At 54.9% G+C, this 24,336-nt stretch overlaps 10 protein-coding genes across 10 annotated transcripts; 3 read left to right on the top strand and 7 right to left on the bottom strand.

Moving 5' to 3' along the window:
- Positions 1-117: 117 nt before the first annotated feature.
- Positions 118-1,766, bottom strand: CCMA1212_007786 (Transmembrane protein; the record flags this gene model as incomplete). Its single annotated transcript, XM_073704948.1, has 3 exons — positions 118-792; positions 884-1,159; positions 1,404-1,766. Coding segments are annotated over 3 exons (1,314 nt in total), but the record flags the coding sequence as incomplete, so codon positions are not given.
- A 1,847-nt stretch (positions 1,767-3,613) lies between these two features.
- Positions 3,614-5,777, top strand: CCMA1212_007785 (uncharacterized protein; the record flags this gene model as incomplete). The annotated part of the gene is made up of 3 exons (XM_073704947.1): positions 3,614-3,994; positions 4,063-4,236; positions 4,293-5,777. The coding sequence occupies 3 exons, from the start codon at positions 3,614-3,616 to the stop codon at positions 5,775-5,777; spliced, it is 2,040 nt and encodes a 679-aa protein (XP_073556515.1).
- Positions 5,778-6,808: 1,031 nt separating this feature from the next.
- On the bottom strand, positions 6,809-8,497 carry CCMA1212_007784 (uncharacterized protein; the record flags this gene model as incomplete). The annotated part of the gene is made up of 1 exon (XM_073704946.1): positions 6,809-8,497. The coding sequence occupies one exon, from the start codon at positions 8,495-8,497 to the stop codon at positions 6,809-6,811; it is 1,689 nt and encodes a 562-aa protein (XP_073556514.1).
- Positions 8,498-9,216: 719 nt separating this feature from the next.
- Positions 9,217-10,074, top strand: CCMA1212_007783 (Presequence translocated-associated motor subunit PAM17; the record flags this gene model as incomplete). Its single annotated transcript, XM_073704945.1, has 2 exons — positions 9,217-9,898; positions 9,959-10,074. 2 exons carry the CDS (start codon positions 9,217-9,219, stop codon positions 10,072-10,074), a joined length of 798 nt encoding a protein of 265 aa, XP_073556509.1.
- A 309-nt stretch (positions 10,075-10,383) lies between these two features.
- Positions 10,384-11,980, bottom strand: CCMA1212_007782 (Adenylyltransferase and sulfurtransferase uba4; the record flags this gene model as incomplete). Its single annotated transcript, XM_073704944.1, has 3 exons — positions 10,384-11,368; positions 11,464-11,677; positions 11,764-11,980. The coding sequence occupies 3 exons, from the start codon at positions 11,978-11,980 to the stop codon at positions 10,384-10,386; spliced, it is 1,416 nt and encodes a 471-aa protein (XP_073556508.1).
- A 291-nt stretch (positions 11,981-12,271) lies between these two features.
- CCMA1212_007781 (uncharacterized protein) lies at positions 12,272-13,004 on the top strand (the record flags this gene model as incomplete). Its single annotated transcript, XM_073704943.1, has 2 exons — positions 12,272-12,274; positions 12,354-13,004. The coding sequence occupies 2 exons, from the start codon at positions 12,272-12,274 to the stop codon at positions 13,002-13,004; spliced, it is 654 nt and encodes a 217-aa protein (XP_073556511.1).
- Positions 13,005-13,725: 721 nt separating this feature from the next.
- On the bottom strand, positions 13,726-14,454 carry CCMA1212_007780 (uncharacterized protein; the record flags this gene model as incomplete). Its single annotated transcript, XM_073704942.1, has 1 exon — positions 13,726-14,454. The coding sequence occupies one exon, from the start codon at positions 14,452-14,454 to the stop codon at positions 13,726-13,728; it is 729 nt and encodes a 242-aa protein (XP_073556510.1).
- Positions 14,455-14,496: 42 nt separating this feature from the next.
- Positions 14,497-16,741, bottom strand: CCMA1212_007779 (NEDD8-specific protease 2; the record flags this gene model as incomplete). The annotated part of the gene is made up of 4 exons (XM_073704941.1): positions 14,497-14,548; positions 14,616-15,280; positions 15,389-15,629; positions 16,689-16,741. 4 exons carry the CDS (start codon positions 16,739-16,741, stop codon positions 14,497-14,499), a joined length of 1,011 nt encoding a protein of 336 aa, XP_073556603.1.
- A 2,115-nt stretch (positions 16,742-18,856) lies between these two features.
- Positions 18,857-20,979, bottom strand: CCMA1212_007778 (uncharacterized protein; the record flags this gene model as incomplete). The annotated part of the gene is made up of 3 exons (XM_073704940.1): positions 18,857-19,201; positions 19,256-20,790; positions 20,847-20,979. 3 exons carry the CDS (start codon positions 20,977-20,979, stop codon positions 18,857-18,859), a joined length of 2,013 nt encoding a protein of 670 aa, XP_073556604.1.
- A 652-nt stretch (positions 20,980-21,631) lies between these two features.
- On the bottom strand, positions 21,632-23,422 carry CCMA1212_007777 (Mannose-1-phosphate guanylyltransferase RfbM; the record flags this gene model as incomplete). Its single annotated transcript, XM_073704939.1, has 5 exons — positions 21,632-21,822; positions 21,890-21,979; positions 22,036-23,044; positions 23,134-23,220; positions 23,342-23,422. The coding sequence occupies 5 exons, from the start codon at positions 23,420-23,422 to the stop codon at positions 21,632-21,634; spliced, it is 1,458 nt and encodes a 485-aa protein (XP_073556605.1).
- Between the last annotated feature and the right edge of the window lie 914 nt (positions 23,423-24,336).

The raw sequence follows: 24,336 nt of genomic DNA, 5'->3' as shown, positions 1-24,336 counted from the left end.
GTCGTAAATCAGCAGAACCTCTCCTCCGCAATATGACGCCGTCGATGCTGATGTGGTTGTGCATGTTCTTGTAGTATGAGGACATTTGCGCGCTGTATGCTGATACTGTGTGTGTGCTCAGAGACGCTTGGATATCATCTCCAGATACTGCTGCTCTTCCTGGGTCAGATAGATGTGCTCTGGCACAATGACGCGTCCCGGCTTGATGATGATGTCGGCAGCATAGACTCGGTCTTCCTTCTCCTCTTCATCTTCTTCTTCATTCTTGGCGGCGGCGGCGGTGGCTTCCACGTCCGACACGTATCTGTCTTCGCTGCTCACATCAGTGGGCTTGGCTTCTTCGGCTTTGGCTTCAACAGCCTTCTTCTTGGATGAGCGCCGGCGGAACATGGAATTGGGCTGCCTCAAGTCTTCCGGAGCCCACCAGTAGACGGGGAACTGGCGCTCAATGTTGTTAATAACAAGCGCCGCGCCGAGCATCAAGCTGCATCCCAGCAGCATGACCGGGATCAAGAACCAGCCGACTTGGATGAGAGTGGGATCGACCACGGCCAGCAAAGCCGTCGCACCAGCCGGCGGGTGAACCGTCTTGGTCAGTGCCATGAGGGCCGTGGCTGACGCGCAGGCCAGGGCACCGCCCAGCCACTTGATGTCTTCAAAGTTGTCGCTGAGAAGGAAAAGCTTGCCCACAGCGCAGCCGACAATGGCGGAGATGACTTGTCCTCCGATGGCGTTTCGCGGCTGTGCAAGGGGAGATTCAATGACGTAGAACTCGAGAACAGCAGCAGCGCCCTAGACGTGGCCCCAGTTAGTTGTGAAAACCACAAATATGTGTGCGTATTCTCATGCACCGATCATGTCCATATCTCAGGGACTGACTTACAAAACTGCCCACGATCAGAGGCACGTGGTGAGGGGGAAAGGAGGCAACATGTTTTCCAACGGCTTCAATCATGGCAATAGCACCAAAGACGCCGATGAAGGCCCAAAAAACGGGCATCAAGTTGCCCGTGCTCTGAGGCTTGGCCTTGCGATAACCGAACCAGTAGGCGATGGGATACGGGATGTGATTCCATGGCGGAGGAGGAATAAACGGGTTGAGGAACCGGTCAATGTTGAAGTTCCAGGAATGGTGGCGGGCCGGCATGTTGGCGGCTGTCTCTGTGCGTCACAGCCGACGCTGGTATAAGTCGGGAGGGTAATTGATGTACTTGAGAGGCGGATATACACAGAATCTATTGCGAACTTGGCGTTTGGCGCAATAGGCGAGGGTCGGGGGTGAGACAGTGCTGATGCAGCGAAGGGACTTGTTCGACAGTCGAAGAGAGCTGAGAGTCCTCCTCTGTCTTCAAGACTTGTCAGGGCTGTCAGGGCGCTGGACGCATGATATACAGATGCCTGACCGGCAAGTGAGAAGAGAAATATGAGAAGAAGCCGAGACAATGACAAAGCGAGAGGAAAGAAAGAAAAGGAAGAGAGAAAAACAGGCACAACAGATGCTGTGCCGCGGAGATTTGGCGGGCTGCGTCCAGAGATGGGGAGAAGCAGAGCGGCCGGGCTCGAACAGGCGTCGAGGCAGCAAGTACACGTCGCGTACCCCTGGATTGGGCGGGACTGGCAGTGCGCAGGGACACAGGGAGAGGCGAGAGGTATTCAGTACGCGGCGAGTACGGCGAGAAACGACAGCTTTGACAGAACCCGGAAGTGAACGAAGCAAGAAAGGCTGGCTTGCGGTTGCCCTCAGGGGAGCAGCCACTCAGAGGCAAACCTTGTACGTAAGAAAAGCAACGCCGTTGGGAAGCCGCAGCCCTGCAGCCGCTTTTTGCGGGAGACGGGGGGCTAACGAGTGGAGATGGGGAAAGTATTGCTGCGTACTGTCGACTTTAACCTCAGACTCGGCCATTGGCTGTTGGTGACGAGTTTGTTTGGGTGCGTCGAAGAAGCATTGGATGCAACCCACCTCTTGCATCTTTCCCCCCTCAAACCGCCCGAATGGATGTTTTGTTGAGATGCTGCTGCTTGCTGTGCTTCTCAGTCTTTGCTCGATGATTCATTGTCACTATGGCTTCCATTCACACCGGTGTGACCAGAATCAATAGAGTCCTGCATCATCCGCCCTCGCAGTCCACCGCCTCACGGCAAGGTACAGCCAGCAGCAAGCCTACTCGCATATTGTGCCACCGTCAAATTCACATTCGTAGAAGTAACAAGGGTCAGCAGCATTCCCCCAGACAAGTCGCGGTACTTGCCAGGTACCCCCCTCGCCCTCGGCTTTCGCTCGGCATGAGCTCTCCGGGCTAACTCCCGCTCCAGCAAATCCCTGCTTCTCTCACCCAACTTCAATCACGCAGCAAATCGGGAAAAGCGAATCTTGACAGAATCGGCATCTCACCGCGGTTGAGCACTGCAGATGAGGTCTTTGTTGATCAGAGACTAAGATGCCTTTATTCTCCGAACGGGCGTCGTCGGCCCCGTCGATCCGGATCTCTCGCTCTCTCCTGTCCCTTCTTTCTGTCCCTTGCCTCGCTTCCTCCAATCCCTTTTTCTACTTCAGCGGTCATGACGTGCCAAGTCCCACATGGCCCGCAAGAGAATCGATACCCGGTGCTCCTGATCCTAGCCTTGACGCTTTTTTTCTTCTTTAGCTCGCCGAGGGGCCACTCGCAGAAACATTCTGAATGGGGAAACGCCATGTTCTAGAAGGCAAGCCGTCGACACTGCCGAGAACCACTTACAAACCAGCACATTGTGCTATGACTACAATTCTTCCATCTGCCGCCATCATCGCGATTTTACTTGGGCGCTGCTGCTTTCTTATATACCAAGAGCCATGATCGTTTGTAATCGGATAGAGATGTGCCATCACGAGCTTGGATAATGACTACAAGTGTTCTCTTTTCAGATGTTCAATAACTCTTCCGGCATAGAGCAGCTGCTTATCGACATAATCCATCAGCTTCACTCGATTAACCATTCGAACAGTCAGTCACTCTGAATCGCTCATACAAACAGCTCACTACCTTGTGCAAACAAAGGTCTTCCTGAGCAATGAATGCGAGTTGCAGCCTGTATTCTCTCACCCACAGGGCAGCGCAAACCCATGCCGACTTTGCAACACCTTACCCCAATCCATCCACGATTCATCGCTCTCATGAAACCCTAAGACGACAAGCTTCCACGTTTGCACGTCCTACGCCAGCATTGCTCCATGTATCAAACCGAAGTCCTGTTTGTGAATCATACAAACAAACTACTGCTCACGCAGCCTCTGCTTCTCTGTGTTTCCTCTGCACAGAGAGCATCTGCCAAACATGGCTTCTACTGTGATTCACTGCCAAGCCACTCTCTGCTTCCACGAGACACCCGGATCGCAGAGCCGCAAAGATGAGGCACCTGCCCAGCCAAATGATTCTGCCAGTGTCAACAAGGCAACCACTGCACTCAATCAACTCAAATACTGTAAAGGGCAGCTCACCGCCCGCGGCCTCTGCCCTCCTTCTGCTTCAACTTCTTCTTCCATCTTGCAGCCTCGCTCTTCTTCCACCTCTTTCATATTCATCCCACTTCCACCCAGAGTTCGAAACGCATGCCATTGCTTGCCTCTTGGCGCAAGATGGATCCTCGAGCCGCAGACCGGCTCATCGACCTGACGCCTCCCGCGTCCAAGGCCGCTTCGCCCACCACTGGCTCTGCCCTGGTCCGCCACGAGCATCAGGGAAGAGATGCCGTATTGATTCAGTTGGAAGACGAACCCGCCGCATCTAGTGGCCCTGGTCTGCTGAATGCTCCTTCTGGTCCGTCGTTGATTGCTGCTCCTAGAGAAGGCTCGGCAGCTGGAGCAAACACCTCCAACAACGCCAACCAGACCGAGACCGAACCAAATGAGATTCCCGGACGCCAAAAGAAGGGAGCCAGACACCTCGAGGAAGTCCAAGAGATTCAGAATGCGCTATGGCAAGGGCTCCATCAGCTCCAGTATATCGTGTTCGAGGCTGTAAGTAGACAGTTACCATTCCTCACGTCACAAGCGAGACGCATAGGCTGACATGAATATCTCAACAGAATGAACTTGAGGAGACCATCGGGGGCTTACCCAAAGATGGATTGGACGATTCCCTCCTCCTTGCCATCCGAGCCGTAAGCAAGTCGCTCACCGGCGTTCGCCACATCGTCAAGTCAAACATTACGATGCTGGAGGAAGCAAGCGGTACCTTGACTTTTTCAAAGCCTTTGAATGTAAGATGAGACTTGTATCCCGGGACGAGTGATATACTGACTGTATTCTGTAACAGGCCCCCGGCAAGGCAACTCTGCAGTTGACCGCACCGGAAATGCCAGTCAGAGCCACGAAGTCGCAAGAGACTGGAGATAACGACAACGAATCAGATCTTTTGCTTGATGATGTCTCTCCTGCTACGGAAGTCATTGGTAATACTTGCGCCGTCGGCCAGACTGCTGCAGCCTGGGACATCGCTTCGCCTGGAGCCCCCGATCCCTTTGTCGACACTCCTCGAGGAGGCGAGTGCCCGAGTCTTAACTTCCATCCTGCCATCACAAGTATTGCGGTATATCTGAACCCAAAGCTATGGGTAGATGGATTGCCCAGTCGCCGCGTCATACTCAAGAATCTCCCTCCTGACATAACGTTGGCCCAAATCTCCAGGGGCATCCGATCCCAAGGAGGCCTCATCAGCATTCAGATGCTCAATACTGCCACAATCTTCAAATGCCAGACCAAGACTGTCATGCTCGAGTTTTACAACCCCCAATCGGCTGCCGACTTCACGACGGCCGCTGCTTCATCTCCTGTCATATACGAGACCAAGTACGGCCGCCAGTATCGTGCAGAGGCATGGCTCATCCCAACTCCCTCCTACCACATCAGCAGAGTCAACAAGGCGTGCATGTTTGGCAAATGCACTCGTGCCATGATGCTCAAGGGATTCCCCAAGGAGTGCATCTGGTACTTCATCAGCACCGTAGGATTGTCAAACGTTGTCCGCGCTGACTATGATCCGATCAATGACTCGCTGACTGTCGAGTTTACGGCCATCTTTGAAGCGAGTAAGACTGATCGACTCATTTGGAGTGGACGATTTTCCGACTTTTACCGATACGATGATGCAAACGGCCAGTTTCGAGCCTCCCAAGAGGATTCGACCGACGACTACGAATCCAAACACAACCCTCGACCGCGGGAGAATCCGGTGAAGCATCGCCAAGATGACGATCTGGATGCCAGATGGAACTGCCATCCCTACAACGACTACGTTCCGCCCCATCTTCGTACTGCCCCAACGGGTCCAACACGGCTCCCTCTCCGGACTCGCATCGCCCTCCAGCGCGACGTTGACGAGACCAAAGCCGACGGCTACCTCGACGACCTCGAGAAGCACGAAGATACCGAATACCGCATCGTGGGCCGCTCCGCCACAATCAAGCGCCGCAAACATGGCTGGAGCACCTCGGAGGAGGACGGGAACAAGCTCCTCCTGGCAAACACCCTGCACGACCCGGAGCGGGCAGACTACTGGGACGAGCACTACAAGTGCAAGGGCGAGATCAACCGGCGCAAGTACGAGCAGTATGGCATGGTGGCCCAGCATCGGCGGGAGGTGGCCGCGGAGCAGGGACTCGGGATGGAGGCGGTGCCCAGTTGCCCCAAGGGATGTAAGATGGGATGTCGCGACATGAAGGAGACGCCCGCGGCCCCTGTCGTTAAGGAGTTTCTCAATACCTTGAAGAAACCGGGTATCAAGAAGGGTCACGGAAAGTGAGACGCGAGGGTGAGAGGGGACGGAGTTGGGGGAAAGGATCACATTTGCTTATGGATATCTCGACATGGAATGAAGCTAAAAGTGTTATCGGCAGGGATTTTAAGGGCATCATGTTTTGGGAGATTCGCTTCTCATTTTCAAGAGGCTCCATTATAGTCGTACAATCTATGCCCGTGTTGGGATGAGAGTACAACTCGTCATTGCATAACATAGCCTCACCAGTTTCACAGAATGTTACGTGGTATTAGGAAGCCACCCATATATCGGACGTTAGGACGACCACGAGGTCCATGGATAACATTAGCATACTAGACCTACAGTAGGTAAAAATTATACTCTGCTCTTCAGGGACCACTTGTATGAACGGCCATGAAGCAAGTGTCTGACGTTGTGCAAGCCCCAATCTATCTCGGAAGCCGTAGGCAATGTCAATATCAATGCATGACATCTATCTCTCAACGCCATGAAGTGAATACTATATGTATTATGCAAAGGTGGTATAGGGGATACCATACCTATCTATCGAGCAGAAGTGGCATATAATCCAAAGTATTTGGTATGTCTGTATCACGAAAATCACGAAATGGTAAAAAAAAAGGGGCGGCGGTCATAGACTCTGCTGGAAGCCCCAGCTTGAAGTTTTATCATTTCCCATGTGCTAAGTCATGCCACGCCAAAAAAAAGAAAAATGATTCAACGTCACCAATACCAATGAACCATTGAGTAAATGGGAAAAATAAAAAGACGAGGAGGCTACGAGCTTCCGTCCCTAAACCCAAGCATACACCAACACTGCAAGAACTCCAAACGCAAATTAGAATCCCTGCGCCAAAATGCCCAACTCACTCCCACTCCCTCTGAAAGAAATAGAGGCTAGGAAAAACAAGGCTCAATTCGAGTTTGTCCAGATAATGCCATCGCACCGCCACGCCACCCCCCTTTCAAAAAGAGGATATCCCAGTATGTAAAGAAAATCGCTAATTCTCGCTAACTCCAAGTCGACGGCATATGATTCGCCAACCGATCAATCGTCAAGGAAACCCCTGATATACGCCAAATGCAGTCGAGAAAGCACCGGCACTCGGCCAAAGGCTCTGGCTCTGGCTCGGCACCTCGCCCTCGCCCCCTTCCGTGACGACGAAGAACTCGTCCTGCCCGTTGCCGTTGAGCCCGTTCTCCTCGCCGTCGTAGGCCTCGTCCACCATCTCGAGATTGTCCTGATCCCCCGCAAACGCCTCACTAACGCTGCTGTATTTCCTGCGGACGCCGGGCCAGGACAGTCTCGACTGTTTCATGACGGGGCCCTGCTTGTGAGAGCTCTGTTGTTTGGAAACGCCGTTCTTGGGTTGTGTGTGTTTAACGTCCCTGCTCTGCTTGCCCGGGCCCGACTTGGCCATGCTTTTCCGCTTATTCCTAGACGTCTTGAAGAAGTTCCTCACCAGGTTCGGCGGGATGTTCTCCTCGGGCTCCCACGTCTTCTTTTGGTCGGGCGGCCAGTCCCCCTCCCAACTGACCTTGAAGTACCGCACCACGCCACGGCCTTCCACCTCGTAGTATTCGACATCCTCTATCCTCTCCACGACCCAGTCTGTTTCTCCTTCGGCCTGCGCCGGCGGGCTGTCCTCTTCAGGCCTGGGCCGCTTTTTTGAGTTCTTTGGCTTAGCCGTTGCCTGGGTACTTTCCTCCGTAGTGCCCGCTTCGCTGGCTGGCACATTCTCGGGGTATAGCGTCTCACTCCGAGTCGCGGATGGGAATGACAGCGGCTGCTGGCCCTGGCCGTCCCGTTGGACGGATGAAGTCGGCATCGGTGAGCTGTTGGCTGGCGTCTGGCTCCCGCTACTTGACTCTGCTGATGATTCAGATCTGGTAAAGGAGGACGGTTGTATGGGTGCTGCGGACGGCTGCCCGAATTTCGCTCGTATAGAGTCTGCTTGCGCACCATTTGGCATGGAAGCGGATGGCCCGTTCGGCGGCGGACTCTCTGAGCCTCCCGACATGTCGTCCTCGGTAGGCAAGAAGCCATGCTCGCTCTGGAACTGCTCCTGCGCAATCTGCCGTGACGGGCTTCCCTGCTCGTCTGACAGCCACTCAAACTCCTCCAGCCGGGGCTTCTTGGGCGTCGTGAGGCTCATGACTCCCTTCTTATGCCGTGACTTTGCCTGGGCGACTGTCTCTGGCTCGGCAACGACAGCAGTCTCTATCTGGCTGTGTGCCGGCGGCCGTCCCCTCCTCCTCTTCTTCTTTGCTTGCGGCGCCACCAGGTCCGACTTGAGCTCGGCCTCCAGTCTGCTCTTTTCATCGTCCAGTTCCTGCTCCAGCCGTGCTTCGAAATCCTCCAGGGTCCGGGGAGAGACGTAGTCTAGCACCTGCATGGCCGGGACGACCTTGCTCGCAGCCGGGAGGTCGCGCCATCCGATCAGGTAGGCCATTCGCTTGGGCAGAGGACGGCCGTTGGGCGCAAGGCCCGGCGACGGAAGCAGGACGCGCTCGATGATGTACGCCGTCGAGTCGCCGGGAGGAAGGAGAGAGATGGGCTGCAGAGGCGGGCCGCTGCCGGGGACGTAATCGGCAGGCTTCGACGTGAGGGGGATGACAATGCGCGATCTTGTCGAGGAGGTCGAGAGAGCTGGTTTGCGCTTGGGATCGCCCGGTCGAGACAAGGGGACCATGCCTCGGCCGGCCAGGCGGCGGTCCCAGAACTCGGGGTCGAAGAGCATCATGGCAGGATGCAGCGGGGGAGTCGGGCTAGCGAGCAGGCAACTGGTGTGTTCATGGTTTGCGCGAGGGGCCGCAATGGCGTGAATGGGGGCCGTTGTCGCGTGGGCTGGAGGAGAGGCGATTGTTTGGGAAGCTCGAAGTTGTTATCAGACGCGCAGAGAGATGGACGGGCGGATGACTAAGCGGTTGATTCGGGGGTGATGCTGTACATGCTCGAGGCTGATGCTTCTGTGGCTTCAGATGTGTAGCACTTAAGATCAAGAGAGAGATTGTGTCCATGTCAATGAATGGAGTGGAATAGATTCCCAATTTGAGTATCCTGGTATCATCGCATCTCTACACCAGCGTAATCATCCATCCATTCAATCAACCAAAGCCGAAGCCTCTCCCTTCTTCCCTCTTCCACTCGCCCGCTGCAGCTCGGCGCATCAGGTGGGGAACCCTTGCCTTGCCTTGCCTTGCCTTGCCTTGCCTTGCCTTGCCTTGCCTTGCCGTTGCCGCAGCTCTGCTAAAGCACCCCCAAGCATCTGCAACCCGTCCGGCATCTCTCAGCCCTGCAAAAAAACTTCAAAAACGCCCTCCGCGACAACATCACCAACAACCACCAGACAGGCTCCCAGCAATTGTCCTCGCAAGCGCCTGCCTCTCGTCTCTTGACAGCCATCATCTCAAGCAGTCGGATTAATTGCCCCCGAATTGGCGACGCCTTTCCACCTCCAACATGTCGCTCAAAACGCTGTGCCTGCGCATCCCCGCATCGCCAACCCTCGCGCGATGCTGTCCCCGAGCCTCGTACCCGCCCTCCAACGTCTCTCCCGCCCTCGCGCTCTCCCGATCCTTTGCGCGGGCAAACCACAGCCTGTCGTCGAGCTCTAGACCAAGCGGCGCCCTCTCCGCCTCGAGCCCCCGGCCGTCCATCGCCAGCCTCGTCGCAACCCGAGCCTCCTCGTCTTCCCCCACCATCTCCTCCTCCTCATCCTCCCTCCGCGCCCGCCCCTACTCCAGCAGCAGCACCAGCTCCAGCAACAGCAGCGATCCCGCCGCCCCGGCAAAGCTCGACTGGAACTCCTTCTTCAAGCTGCGCCTCCGCCGCCGGCGCATCCAGCTCCTCTTCTCCGTCATCACCGGCCTCGCGGGCGGCGCCGCCGGCACCGTCGTCCTGGCCGAGGGCTTCGCCGAGCCGCTCATCGCCCAGATCCCGCTCGACCCCTTCTTCACCCTCGGCATCATGACCATGGCCTGCGCGGGGCTGGGCTGGCTCATCGGCCCCACCATCGGCAACCAGGTCTTTTACCTCGTCAACCACCGCTTCAAGTCGCAGATGCTGCAGAAGGAGGCCGAGTTCTTTGCGCGCATCAAGAGGCACCGCGCGGACCCTACAAACTCGAGCGCGGGCAACCCAGGTATGCAGCCCGCCCACTCACTCCCTCGATGTGTATATGACAGATGGTTGTGCTAACAAGGCTTGTTTGCAGTGCCCGATTTCTATGGCGAAAAGATCCAGAGCGTGGCCGGATACCGGAGGTGGCTCAAGGACCAGCGGGCGTTCAACAAGAAGAAGTCTGCGTCCTTTGTCTGAAGCCGAGATGGGCACAGAAGCTACGGAAGATACGCGTGGGCTAGCAATTGTATCTTGCAAGAAGAAAACCTCGCTCTGCCTCCCCTTTCCTTCTTTCTTTGCAAGCATGCTGCGTTGACGCTGCTTAGGTGGACGATGAAGGCGGGAAAATAAAAAAACAAAAATGGTACCCCATTTCCTCAGACAGAGTGTCTTGGAATTGCGGGCGTGTAGTATGTACTGTATCACTTATAATGAGAAAACTCTTGTTCGCATTGCAACTCTTTCATTCATCCATGAATTCTATTTACTGTCTCCGATGTCATGATGCTATATAAAAGGCAAACTCGGATCAACCCCATCCTTCCACGCCCTCAACCCCCCCAAAACATCCCCGACAAACCGCTCCCCATCCCGATCAACCCCCCAATCCTTCAACTTTTTCGCCGCAATCTGCGAATCGTTGCCCACCCGACAAACAACGTAAATCGGCGCATCAGGAGGCAGCAGCTCACCCCCCGGTATCAACCCATCCAGCCCCATCCCCTCTCGACGAGCCGTAAACCGACTAATCGGAACATTCACCGACCCGGGAATGCTGCAGAGCTCAAAATGCTCCTTTTCTCGCACGTCAAGCAGCACATGCGCTCGCTTCTCCCGCGATATCCTCTCATATTCAGCCACTGAGATGCGTTCCTCCGGCCGAAGCAGCTTAACCGGCTCATTGACGCCGCAAAACTGGACATAATCCATCGAATTCTTCAGCTCCGCGAGCGTCAAAGCGGAATCATCCCCCGCACACGCAAAACACCCCTTCCTCTTCCCCCTCATCCTGACCGTCCGAAACGGCACGTCCCCCATCCCACTAAACAGCAGCATCCCAACCTGCTTCTGACCATCTTCCTCCTCCTCCGTCCCATCAACACTCTTCAAGCGATGATGATGGTCCCCCCGCACAAGAAGCTTAATCGCCTCCAGCGCCTGCAAAACCCCCATGACGCCCACCACAGGCCCTACGATCCCGCCCTCGCCGCATCCTACCACGCTCTCTGGAGGGGGCGGCTTCGGGAAGACGCAGCGGTAGCAGGGGCCTCTTCCAGGCGGATTGTTGAGCACGATGAGCTGGCCTGAGGTTTGGAATGCCGAGGCCGAGATGAGCGGCTTGGAGAGGAGGACGCAGATGTCGGAGATGAGGTAGCGCGAGGTGGGATGGTCGGTGCAGTCCAGGACGACGTCGTACTGGGAGACGATTTCCTCTGCGTTTTGCGGCGTGAGATGCGTAGCGTGGGCGTGATACGTGATGGTGGGATTCAACCTATCAAGCCAAAGTCAACATCTGCCCCCCTATTATCCCTGGGTACGCAAAGACCATTTGTGTGTCCTCTCAGAAGAGGTTGCTCAAAAACTCACCCCTTGAGATAGGCCACCGCAGAATCAACCTTCATCATCCCCACCCTCGCCGTCGAATGCGCAACCTGCCGATGCAGATTCGACACCTCGACCGCATCGCCGTCCACGAGCCCCAGCGTCCCGACGCCCGCGCCGGCGAGATAGGCCGCGGCAGGGCATCCCAGCCCGCCTGCGCCGACGAGGAGAACCTTTGCGTTTTTGATGTTGAGCTGCCCTGTGATTTCCCTCCATCAGCATTCCTTCTTCATATGCTCATGTATATGTGTATGGACAATGGCAAAGAGGAATAGAGTAGGTTACCTTTGAGCCCGAAATTGGGCACAATCATCTGTCTGCTGTACCTCTCATACTCGTGCTCCTCCAGAGGCCACTTCCACGCCTCGCCATTCAAACTCCTATCCTTGTCACTCTCAGCCGTCGACTTTTCTGCTTCAGCTTTGACAAGTCGTGCACGTAGATCCTGCAGCTCTGCCTCCCGCTGCGCAATCTCTCTCCTTAAATTCTCAATGTAATCCATCATTGAAAACGCACTCTCTTATCTCATGTAAATCATGTAAGAAAGTAAAAACGAGTGTATCCCAAGCCGGCTTACAAGCAAGCTCAAACACCTTGCGGCACCAAATCCTTCCAACCCCACCCACACCTCGGTCAACCACCCCCCCTTCACCGAGCATTCCCCACCAAAAAAAGTCATCCATCACCAACTTTCTTTTCCCATACCAACTCCATCCTCACATGTGACAACCACCAAAAACACCAAAACACCAACCTCCAACCTCCAACCACCGCCCTCACCACATCCAACAAAATGGTACAAACCCTCTCCCCCTTCCCCCTTTCCCCCCCAAATCTTAAAGAACATAACACGCAGCTAACGTCAAATCCAAAAGGCCCCCCAAAAACCATCCGCCACCGCCCTCCGCCACGCCCGCATCACAAACTCAATCCACCCCCTCGCTCCCCCCAAAACCTTCCGCCCCAACGCCTCCACAACAGACTCCTTCCTCTCCTCCAAGCGCGACAAGCGCACCATCAAGCACTCCGCCTTCATCTCCCGCGTCGCATCCTCCTCCTCCTCCTCCAGCCGCGTCACCAAATCAAAGACCCGGCGGCGCTCCTCCTCCAAAAACAAGTCCTCGGCGACACTCAACTCCCTCGACAGTCTGGCCGATGCCCTCCCCGAACTCGCAGACGGCGAAGGCGCAGCCGAAGTTTTGGACGGCAAAATCAAGCACCAGAGCTTGAGGAGTAAAAGGGGCGCGCTCAAGAGAAAGGAGAGGTTGTTGAGGGGGGAGATGGCAAGGTTTGGGGTTAGTATGGCGCAGTTGTCGACGTTGCCTACTGCTGTGGCGCAGGCATCGCAGGGTACGGCTACTGCTGCTACTACTACTACTACGATGAACAACAACCCGGCGGCCGAGACGAAAAACACAACGGAGACGAAGCAGCCGGCGCCGGCAGTGTCGAATCGATGGGCTGCGTTGAGGGGGTACATTTCTGCGACGATGGAGCAGAACCCGGCGTTCGTCAACAAGCAGTGATCTGCTATTTCCTCGTTGAAGGGTATGAGGGATCCGTTGGGCTTCAAAAGGGGGATGGACGATTACAATGGCACCAAAGGGCCACACTAAAGAGGCAAAGCAGAATACCCATGGGTTCATAATGGGTCATTACTGAACAGGACACATGTATATACCATAGAAATGGTAGGCTAGGAGTTTTGGCGCACAAGGTCATATCAAATCATCAGTTTATTGGTCAGTACTCGAATCGATGCTCAGAATGCTATGCCGAAAGCAATGCCCGCTCTCTCGGGAGTGAAAATGAACAAAGGACAGGAGAATCCGCGTCTGCCATGACAATCGCGTCAATGGCCATGTCCTGTAGCGCCATGACCCCTTGCTGTGTAGCCGCCATGCTCATATCTCTGTCGTGAAAAGCAAAAAGAGAAAGTTGATAGTACACAAAAGGCAAAGAAAGAGGCCGAGAAATCGGTATCTGGGATCCTCATCCATCACCTCTGCCGGACAATCATCAAGCTCATCGCAATCCTCATGTCCGTGGTATGCTCTCCGCCTCCGCAATTACCATACCTATCCAACGCCAAACATGCAAGAATAGTGAATCAAAGTCTCAGGCCAGAAGTCGAAATGGAAAAGAAGTGAAACAAGAAAAGAAAAAGAAGCAGAGGCACAACTAGACTGAATGATTTGGTGAGCTCTCGCTCGGTGGCACGGCCTTGCGTAGGCACCAGCCGAAAACCTATTCCAGGGCTGCTCGGAGACCACGGTCCTTGATGGGCGCGGCGGCGGGCTTCTTCTGCGATGTAGTCGTCTTCTTCGGGAGCCCCTTGTTAGAGGCAAACTTGATCTCGAGCATCGTCGGCTTGTTGGGATCGCGAGGCGGCGGGACGATCCGGACCATGCGCACGGCAGGAGTCGGGGTGCTCCGCGCGCTATGTGAGGGCTTGCCATTGGTAGAGACGGCCTTTGAAGTGGTGGCCTTTGTGGTCTTGGTGACCTTGGGCGAGCTGCTCTTTGATGGGGTGGCCTTGGCCGGGCGCTTCGCAGTTGCTGGAGTCTGGATCTGTCCCTTGCCGGGAGCCTTGGTTGATGCACGTCGTTCGGGCTGCACGACTGTCTTTGACACGGCGGTCTTTGAGGCAACCGTCTTTGAGGTGCTAACCTTGGAGGTCACAGTCTTGAAGGCATCTGGCGTGGAAGCGATTGGCTTTGAAGCAGTCCTCGAGACAACAGACTTGGAGGTGGCAGTCTTTGCCGAGGCGACAGCCCCGGAGGCGACAGCCTTGATGGAAGCAACAGCCTTTGATGCGCGTGTCTTGGAATCAGCCGCCTTCGCAGCGCCCGCCTTGGGCTGGACCGTCTTTGCATCGTCGGCAACGACAGCCGGCTTCTTGGAATCAGGGGGGGTGGACGCGGGCGTGAGCAGCTGCTCAGTGGATCCGTCGCCTCGCTGGCCAGGCTCGTGCATGAGTTTCTGGAAATCTTCCCAAGAGCCGTAGCGAGCAGCTTTCTATTCAATTCGCGGGGGAGTCTTGGTAGAGGCAAAGGGGCTCGCACTTCTCCTTGACGCCGCGGTTAGTCGTCGCAAATCAGACGGAGACGGAGACGGGGCGAACGGTAGACACTCACGATCGGCGACGCTCTCCCTCCTTGCGCAAGTTCTCAATGATGCGGAGCATCTCCTTCCGGCCACCGTTGCTATCGACCATCTTTCCGGCCATGCTCATGGACACCTTCTCCCTAGCATTGGCGACCAGCAGCCGCTTGACAAGCAGGTGGCGCATCAACAGGCAGACAAAGACGCCGCAGTCGCTGCCGTTCTCCTGCTGGGGGGAGTCGTCGAGGTTGACGAATCGGATCGGGCGCTTGACAATTTCGCTGAGCTTCCTAGTGGCCAGATTGGCCTCACCGTAATTGGCGCCGCCGAGCGAGTCGTAGTGAAAGGCGATGCCGTCGAGGACGGAGACGAGCAGCAGCGACCAGTGGCTGCCGCCCTCGGCCATGGCGACGTTGCGGTTGTCGTTGATGGGCAGGAAGACGTGGGTGACCTTGCTGAAGTCGGGCAGCGCGGAGCGAACATGAGCCATGTCGGGTTCCTTCATCAACAGAAAGGTCATGCTCGGGCGCAGCAGGATGATGCGGGCCTGGGGGTAGCGCGGCAGCGTCTCGCGCTCGAGATACTCCTCCCAGAAGGCGATGTTGTTGTCCGTCAGCCAGTCGTTCTTGAGCGACTTGATGTCCTCGACGGTCAGCAGGACGTCGTAGTAGCTGAGGTACGCCTTTTCGGGGGCCAGCTGCCGATCCAATGACGTTAGCATGCAGGACTCGCGGAGCAGCGTGTGGCAGAAGCGTGTAAATGGACGGAGGAGGAGGGTGTAAGTCAATCGCGGGAAACGGCATACAGAGTCGCCAAAGTGGCGGGCCATGCGCTGGCGGAACGGCATCCTGTGGTGCTTGCGCCTCCTTCGCTTGCCGTGATGCGAATCGTCGCGCGGCGTCGACGCTCGGCTGGAGGAGCTGGTGCTGGAGCTGGAGCCGGTGCTGGCGCTGCCCCAAGGACGGATTGACTCGGACGAGCTGGTGCTGCTGCCGGAGCTCGAGGCGCGGCTGCGGTAAATGAAGGAGAAGCCGGTGAAGTGGCTGCTGTGACGCGACAACCAGGAGAAGGACGAGAAATGGTCAGAATCGGCAACGTTTGAGACTTTGGAGGAGGAGAAGGAAAGGAACCGCGCGACAGGGGGGAGAGACGAAGCCTTTTAAGTAGAAAAGTCAAAGGGCAAAAGTGAAAAAAAAAAGTGAGGTGAGAGCAGATTAGATGGGAAAAAAAATAAATGCGGGGCCTTGGGGTCTGTTCAGCTCTTTCACGTTGGTGGCCGGCAGCTGAAGCGAGGCTGAGGAGAAGCTCAGAAATGGCGATGACAGAATGAGAAGAAGAAGGAGAAGAAGAACTGGGTGGAAGAGGGTGGTTTGTGATGGCAACGATGATGTGTGTGTGTCACTCGTCCGTCTGCTTGGGGGGATATAGTAGGTAGCAAAGCACTGCAGTCTACCGAGGTGGGTGGGAGGCATATAACATGATGCGTTGTGTGCAAAGTACAAGCCAAGCTGAAAACAGGATTGACGGTACTTCCAAGTTGGCGTGAACAAGCTAGAAGCAAGCAATACCTTACGGATGAAACAGGCCACAGTCCGGAGGCAGCGTTGCATCCAAAGGAGGAACTCAAAGCCCCGACAAAGGCGCACAAGGTAAAGAGTCTAGAACCTCCCAAATCAAGGCACTTGACCAAGATTGCAGATTGCAGAAAAGACAAAGGTGAATCTCACTGGAGGCAGCCCGGAGGCACCGGCACCGGCACCAAACAAAAGTGACAAGCATCAACTCCAAGAGCCAAAGGTGGGCTGTGCCTTGGATTGCCGGGGGGGAAGCGCTTGCGTCACTCCCAATTGCGGCGCCCTTCTAGCTGAGCCTAGCAGCAGCACGAAGAGAGAAACCGTTCGGTCCAAGTGAGCAGATGACTTCAAGGTTCTTTTGGTGCCTTTTCTTGGTGCTTTCGATCGCGAACCGGGTGCCGGACCGCTTGAACCGGTAGGTGACAACACCAGACTCGACGAAGGGGGAGTATGCCACCGTCGTAGATGCAAGCAATTCGAGATGGCGCAGTGTAGCAGATAGAGTATTAATGAATAGAAACCAGTGCTCACCTCCAGTTGCTCGTAGGCGAAGACGCCGTCGACGACGACCTCGACGACCGCATCTCGTATATCAAATCGTTCAAAATCCCAAACCAACTTGTCGCAATCGCAGGTAATCTTCGTATCGACTCGACTCGACTCGAACCTCGTGATGTTGTCCTTTCAACAAAAGAACGTCCTCGTCCCGAGCCTGCACCCGTGCGTCCCTCCGCCCTTTTTATTCTCCTCTCTTTCCCCAGGTTAGGCACCAAAACAACCGGCAGATCGGACGTCGCTGTCACTGCACAAACCTCCAAAAATGAACCGCTTCTCGCCAATCCCACGCTCGCGTGCCGTCTCTCTCCCCCCTCGATGCGGGCAGCCAATAGCCAGCCAACAGCCGTACAAGCAGAGGAGAAGCGAATCGAATGTCAACAACACAGCATTTTCCAGGGAAAACAGGAAAAATAAAACAAGCTCTGGTGTCACCCCGGACCCCCCGAGATATATAGATGTACCGCGACCTACTTATACCCGACACGCTCAACCACTTACAAACGACATATGCATACTCCATACTCCATCCTGCTCTCCCTTTTTTCCTCTCCTCCCTTCTCTTCTCGCCGCCTTTTCGGCTCTTCTACGACGGTAATCAGGCACTTGCATCTGCCAAGCTTGTCAAAGTGTCTCGTTTCAAACCTCCCCATCCTCAATCCGTCCTGGCCCGCCGTCTCTCCCGCTCTCCCACGCTCCTTCATGCCCAGTTTCAGCTACCCAAGCTCCCAGTAGTACCTCATAGTGGACTTATTACCCGCTGGCATGCACGTCACGTCACCTTTTGGTCTCCATCCCGGGCTTGGTCGTCTCTTTTTCTTCTTCTTGTCGTTGCTGTAACCATCGTCCCCCACAGGACCCCTTTTCCTCATATTCTATTCCGCTTCTATTCCCGTGCTCCTTCTTGTCCCGTTCTTCCGCTTGTGACGCTTGTGATAGTTGCCCAATTCACTCCGGCGAGGCATCTTGTAAGCATCAGTCCTCCACGTCCAACTCCCTCCCACCTCACCTTACGTTAGTAGTTGTCCTCCGTAACAACAACATTCATACACCCAATTGCACGCATGCACGCATTTCCCCTCCTCCAAAAAAAAAAAAAAAAAAAAAAAAAAAAAAAAAAAAAAAAAANCGCCCTCTCACAACGTACACACTTTCCTCCCGCGCCTCACATGCCAACCAATCCTCCGTCAAACCCCCACAGCCAACCTGCGTCTTCTTCCCTCCCGTCTTTTACCTCGCTGGCAACCTGGCATTTGCTCGTTCCCGCCCCGACATCCCACCCCATCCCTCATCCCAGCACTGCATGTACTTCCCAACATTAGTAGCCTCGGCCTTGCAGTCGGTTACTGCAAGTATACCCTTGGTCCCTATCGTGGTCCCTACCAGGAGCCGCAAACTGACATCAATCCATGACAGCGCCCGTCTTTTGCGACCTGCGTCAATGCCGACACCACCTTACCATTGCTACCTACCTAGTAGTGCATAACAACTCACCGAGTACCACTTCGACTCCATACGGCTCATAGACGGCCCCATTCTCCCTGCCGTAGGAAGCAAAACAGCTCCATTTCCACTAGCAAGCTACTGTAGGTACATGTAACGATGGGGATCCAAATCCCCGTGTCGCCGTGACAGCGTCTCTCACCGCCGGCTCTCCCTGTCATCCTCCCGCGCTGTCTGTGAGGCTCCTCTTGTCCGGGATGTATACGCTACGTACCTGCTTCGTGGCATCTCAAACAGAGGTTCATGATTCATCGACACATCCGCTTCGAGACAGCAAACGCACCGTCTCAGGCCAAAGCATGCATCATGATTCCAGACTTGAGTATACATACATGCCCTGCGTCTCCTGATTGGCTGTCTGCACACTTGACACTGACATCCCACTTCACCTCATGCATCACCCAATAAGGTATGCATCTCTACGCACTGCCACCACTCAGACCCTGGGACCAATTCGTAAAGTCTGCCACATACGGACTCAAGATTCACGGGTTACAGAGACTGTTCATTGTCGCACTCATAGGGAATTTGCATTACACATTACGTCCCAAACTACCCTGCTCAGGCACAGCCGGCATTCAACAACCCGAAATCACACCACTGCGGCTCAACAATCACCAAACAATGCCATGTGGTAAGCTTCAAGAAAGGCCAGTCACAGCCTTGTTGTCACGAAGACACTCGTCACGTAAAGCTCGCAGTCCCTGAGATACTCGACCGCGGGCTTGGCGATGTGCTGCTAAAACACCGTCCAGGTCCGACGCTGGTGCTGCACGAGCGACGCTCCTCGTCTTGACAGTCTCCTTCACCTCTTTGATCTTTTTGTGAAAAACGTCTCCTTGACTGGAAAATGCAACCGCCAAATTGTCGCGATCTCGAAGCAATCGCTGCCGAATAACCGAGAGAGATTCTTTCGCGCCGCTACGGTACACATTTGCGACATTGTATGCCGCTGCCTTCTTGTCGTCCAGGCGGGCAATCAGTTGCTATGGAGCGGTCAACATGTCATGTCTGCAAGCGATTCGTCGGGCACTACTCACCTCGATTGTCAGACGGATCTGCTTGTTGACATGGGTGATGTCAACTCCTCCCGCAGCAGGTGCCATTGTTGTCTCTGGGGCCTCGTGTGCCAACTCAGTTTGTCCCAAGAAACTCTTCATGATCTCATCGTGGAGTTTCTTCCCCATACTGGATTTGCGCTTCTGGGCCGGTTCCTTGTCGCTGAGGCGCCGCAACCACTGAGACGAGGATTTGCCTTGGATGTCTCCGAAAGCGCTGTCATGTTGTTGTTCGATTTGTCTGTCCGTTGATTTACTTCTCAGAAAGCACGGACGCTGCACCGCCGGATGCTGCTCCGGTACACTTCTCACGGCCGGATCTCCTCGAGGGGGCACATGCTCAATTCTTCTGCTAGGCGCAGTATCCTTGACCACAACTGGACTTCCCCTTTCGGAAACGCTGAATTGTCGTGAGACTCTCCTTCTCTTGGGCTTGTGTTGTTCGCCAGGCTCTGCCTCCGATTCTTTGTCTCTCTCGTTGATGGCTGCCGGGGAAGGGCAATGATGCCGTTTCGGCTCCGGCACTGCAGCAGATACATCAGTAGTCTTGGCAATTGTACTGGCAGGTGCACTGATACTGGCAGGGACATGCGTGCTGGTAGGAGGATTCGCGTCGGCTGCGCCGTGCTTTTCGGCGCATGGCGGATCACTGCTGGCTGAAGAGCTTCGGACCAGAACCGGTGACGGGCTGCTGCTTGGAGGAGCAGGCTGAGTGGTTAAAGCTGGCGGCGGATTGATCTGGACTGACGGAGTCTCCGGCTTTGTCTTCTTGGCTTGTCGACTCTTTGCAGGTTTTCTTGTTCTTTGACGTTTGCTACTGCCCTCAGCAGGAGAACTTGACGCAGCGGCGGATTCTTGCAAGGCGCGAACAATGGGCAGTCGAGGAGCCGTCGTCTTTTTCTTGGTGGCGGGAACGTCGACAATTTCCTGTGTACGAGAATCAAAACGAATAGGTTCTTTTGCTCTTTGTCTCCTCTTAGCTTTCTTCCCAGGTTGCAAGGGAGCCTTTGACGCATGCACGCTCTGGTTGATAACCGCTGGCGCTGGCACTGGCGGTGCAGGCTTTTTTGGAGTCACGTCGTATATGTCATCAATCGGTACATATAATGACTCGAGGATGCCGTTGGTGGTGTTCGGAGAAGAAACAGCGGCGTTGGGACTGTCCTGAAAATCCCAGATATCGTTTCGGACTTCACTGGTCCCGAATGGCGAACTGCGTCTCGCAGTTGACGCAGTTTCCGAGAACTCGATGTGTTTTCTTGGAGTATTCGACTCTTTGGCTTCGTTCTCACGGATAGGGATCGTATCTGGTAAATAGCTATCGGCTAACACCGGACTAGAAAATGGATCGAGAGACTCGAGATCATCAAATTGCCATACGTCGTCGGCAGGGATTTCACTGATATTGGCCGGCGAACTGCGATGAGTATTCGAAGTCGAACCCGCGTCGGACCAGGAAAAGGGGTTGCCTGATTGGACACGTTGGGCAGTTGCTTCGAGCGTCTCCGTGTGATTTGCTAGGTATGGAGCAGTCAGTTATCTGTGTTGCTCTGGGGAAGAAACGACTTCTCACTCTCGATGGTTGTTCCCACAACTTGTGCTTTCTCCTCGTGCCTGCTCGGAGTGACCTCCAGCTCAGTAAACTGCGTAGCAGTTCGTTGCATGCGAGCGTGCGTCGCTGGCTTGGCACGTAGTCTCGGAGCCATGGTCGAGATCTCGGCGACGACGAATAATCTCAGAAAACAATGGCGTGGGTGCTTGGTCGCCAGAAGAAGGTACAGGTATCTCCGGGAATCAGCGAGGCTGAATGAACTAGAAAGTCTGGTGAACGAGAAAGGGAACGAGATGATCATCAAGCGTCAACACAGAAGAGACTAGGCGTCGAGGAGCAGGGGAAGAGGGGGGGCAAGCCTCAGATGAACAAAGCAGAGGCTTGACGAACGAGAGACGAGAAGATGAGAGAAGAAGAGGGGAAGAGGGGAAGGGGGGGGATGGATGGAAATTTTCTGTTTTGTAGGCAGGCGATGGAGAGGGAAGGAGTGCTTCTGATATTCGGTTGAGGCAGGAGCAAAGAGGTCAGCCTGAGAATCGAGGTGCCAAGGAAGGTACCTTGGTACAACCAGATATCGCGATGAATCACAGAAGAGTGAAGGAGCAGTGGAAACACCGTGAAGACTTGAACTACTTGCAGTGGTAGATCATGGAAAACGAATACACGCGTCTCAACATATCGCGTACTAGTAGGCGTGCATCAACCGTGGCAATTGCCACCCAAGACGCCGCAAGGCTACAACTGAATCTTCCACCCAAACACAAAACACCAATTGAAACAGACAAAGGTATCTCCGCAGCAGAAAATCAGAGCAAATTCTTCCATCCAGCCTCGCGGCACTTTTTCACCAGCGACTTTACCTCCTGCGAGCGAGCCCTTGTAGTCACCATGAGCGCATCAGGGGCATCGACGATGACAATGTCGTCGACTCCGAGACACGTAATCAAGCGGCCAGACACGGGGACGACGATTCCTCCGGCGGTTTGCTCAGATACGACTGCAAACAAAGATTGATTAGCGGGCCTTGTCATGGGAAATTTGAGCGTAAAAAGGTGACGGCTTACCCAGTCTTTGGTCACCGAGAACGCGAGGCTTGTTAGACTCGGCGGGAAGCATCTCAGCCAAGGACGAAAAGTCACCGACATCGTCCCAACCTACAACAGTTAGCTAAAAGTCATTCCCAAAACGTGACGCGAGATCAGGCACTCACCGAATGTGGCCGGAATAACCGCCACCTTTCCTTGAGCAGCCGCAGGCTCAGCAACCGCATTGTCAATGGGGATCTTCTCCAGCGTAGGCCACACTTCTTCCAACGCGACCTTTCGCGCCGCTTCATCATGCCACACGGCAGAAATATTCGTCAAGCCTTCGTAAAGAGCCGGGCAGTGCTCCTTGAGCAACTCCATCAGAACAGAGGCCTTGGTGACGAACATGCCGGCGTTCCATCGGTACTGTCCCGTAGCCAGGTATTTGGCAGCAGTGTGCGCATCGGGCTTCTCTTTGAAGGAGCTCACCAGGCGTGAATGCGGCGCCGTTTTCAGGCCCAGCCGATCACCGAGGCGGATGTAGCCAAAGCCCGTGGCAGGATGAGAGGGTGCGATACCGATGGTGACCAAGTAGCCCTCCCGAGCCACTTCCACCGCCTCAGTGACGGCAGCGAGGAAGGCGTCCTCTCCAGAAATCATGTGGTCCGCCGCAAACGATCCAATGACAGCCTCGGGATCCCGTCTGAGGAGGATCGCCGCCGCCAGGCCGATGGCAGCCATGGAATCCTTGGGTCCGGGCTCGGTGAACAAGTTGGAGGAGTCCAGGTTGGGCAACTGGCCGAGAATGCCCTCCGAGTGCGCAGGTCCCGCCACAACAGTCATCCGCGAAGGGCCAGCCAGAGGAAGAAGTCGCTCCCACGTCGACTGCAGGAGACTGTTGCCGCAAAGGTTGACATCGAGGAGGAACTTGGGGTGGTTCTCGCGAGATAGAGGCCAGAGGCGGGTTCCAGCGCCGCCTGCGGGGATCACGACGTAGAAACCGGGGATCTCGCGCTGCGTGAAAGAGAGGGAGTGAATGGGGATCTCGCGACTCGGCGATGTGAGTAAGGCCTGCGCGGGCCCGGACGGGGTAGATGAGGAGTGGCGAGGTAGGAAAGGTGATCGGGCTCTCTCGCGGCCGAGGCTGGGAGACATGCCGGCGGAGAAGCCTGTAGGACTGTGATTGCGTCCTTGCTGTTGCGGTGACGGTGAGAATCAGACAATTTGCGAAAAGAGAGTGTTTTGGACTCGTTGCCCAGACCAAATGGGGGAAAGCAACATACTGCCATGCTCTGGAGCATAATCTCCATGCTCTTGTTGGACGACCGAAGATCTGCGCATTCCTTTCGCAGCTCGGCCATCTCTTGGTTCTACATCTTCCCATTAGACTCACTGCCATCATGATGAATGCATCTGACTGAGCGCCCGGGATTGCCGCTGGCAAAATCGAGCCGTAACCCCAGCCATCAGCCAACAATCGAGCTCCCTTACCTGCTTCTCCATCGCACCCATGATGCGCTCCAGCATCATCTCAATGCCCATCTTGGGCACCTCTGAGACGGTCGCCGCCATGATGCTGGCTCAAACGATTGATTGGTAGATTGATTGAAACGAAGGTAGGATGACGGTAAAAGAGCGGATGGCAGAAGAAAGGTTGCCAGGAAATGAGTTGAAATGACGAAGCTAAAGACAAATAAGCCAACAGTCCAAGGCGCAGCAGCAAACACCACGCAAAACTCACCTCTTAACTCAATTTCCGCCTCATTCAAGAAGTCAGCATCACAAGACCTTGAGAATTACACACACGCATACGCCGGGTGAGATTCAAGTATGAAAGGGGATGAGACGGCTAAATTACTTATATAGGTGAATGATATTACCCGTCACTGAAAGAAGAAAAGGACACGCAACGTCGCCATTTTTTTCATTTCCCCTTTCAACGGCTTCCTCCATCCGTCCCCAGTGTTTTCCCTTCGCATCGTTACGGCTTTTCCTAAAATGAAGCTAGCATAACACCCAAAACACACCGAGAGAAAACGTGGACGCTCGATCCAAGCCGCCGGCGTCACAATAGTAGGAGGGAAATACAAGGTGCTAGAAGGCTTTGAAGGGGGCCGTTACTAGTATTCTACTCCAGCGCCAAGGTGAGGCTGACGAGGACACTGCCTGCCCATTTAGGAGACGTTGACTCGTCTCATTCGCCTCTGCGGGAGAAGAAGAGGGTCAATTGCAAGTTTTATTGGACCCGATTCCTTCTCGGCACTTTTTGACTCAAGTCCTTTTAATAGGGGTGGGTCGACATGTGGACTTGAGAGTCGGTAGTGTCGCGGGTCGGAGTAATGCTGTTAGCTGGTGGATCAAGAGGCGTGGCTTGACAGATGGTTCAATTGCCTGGTATACAGTATTCCTGTCCGTATCCGAAGCACCAGGCGATAGACATTCAGTTGAATCTAAATCACTGGGTATGGTAAGTGGACTATATTGCC

This window comes from Trichoderma ghanense (genome assembly GCF_004382785.1).
Source record: "Trichoderma ghanense strain CCMA-1212 chromosome Unknown scaffold_10, whole genome shotgun sequence".
In the NCBI taxonomy this organism is placed as follows: domain Eukaryota; kingdom Fungi; phylum Ascomycota; class Sordariomycetes; order Hypocreales; family Hypocreaceae; genus Trichoderma; species Trichoderma ghanense.
Note: the sequence above shows the minus strand (reverse complement) of the source record. Positions and strands in the feature narration are given on the sequence as shown.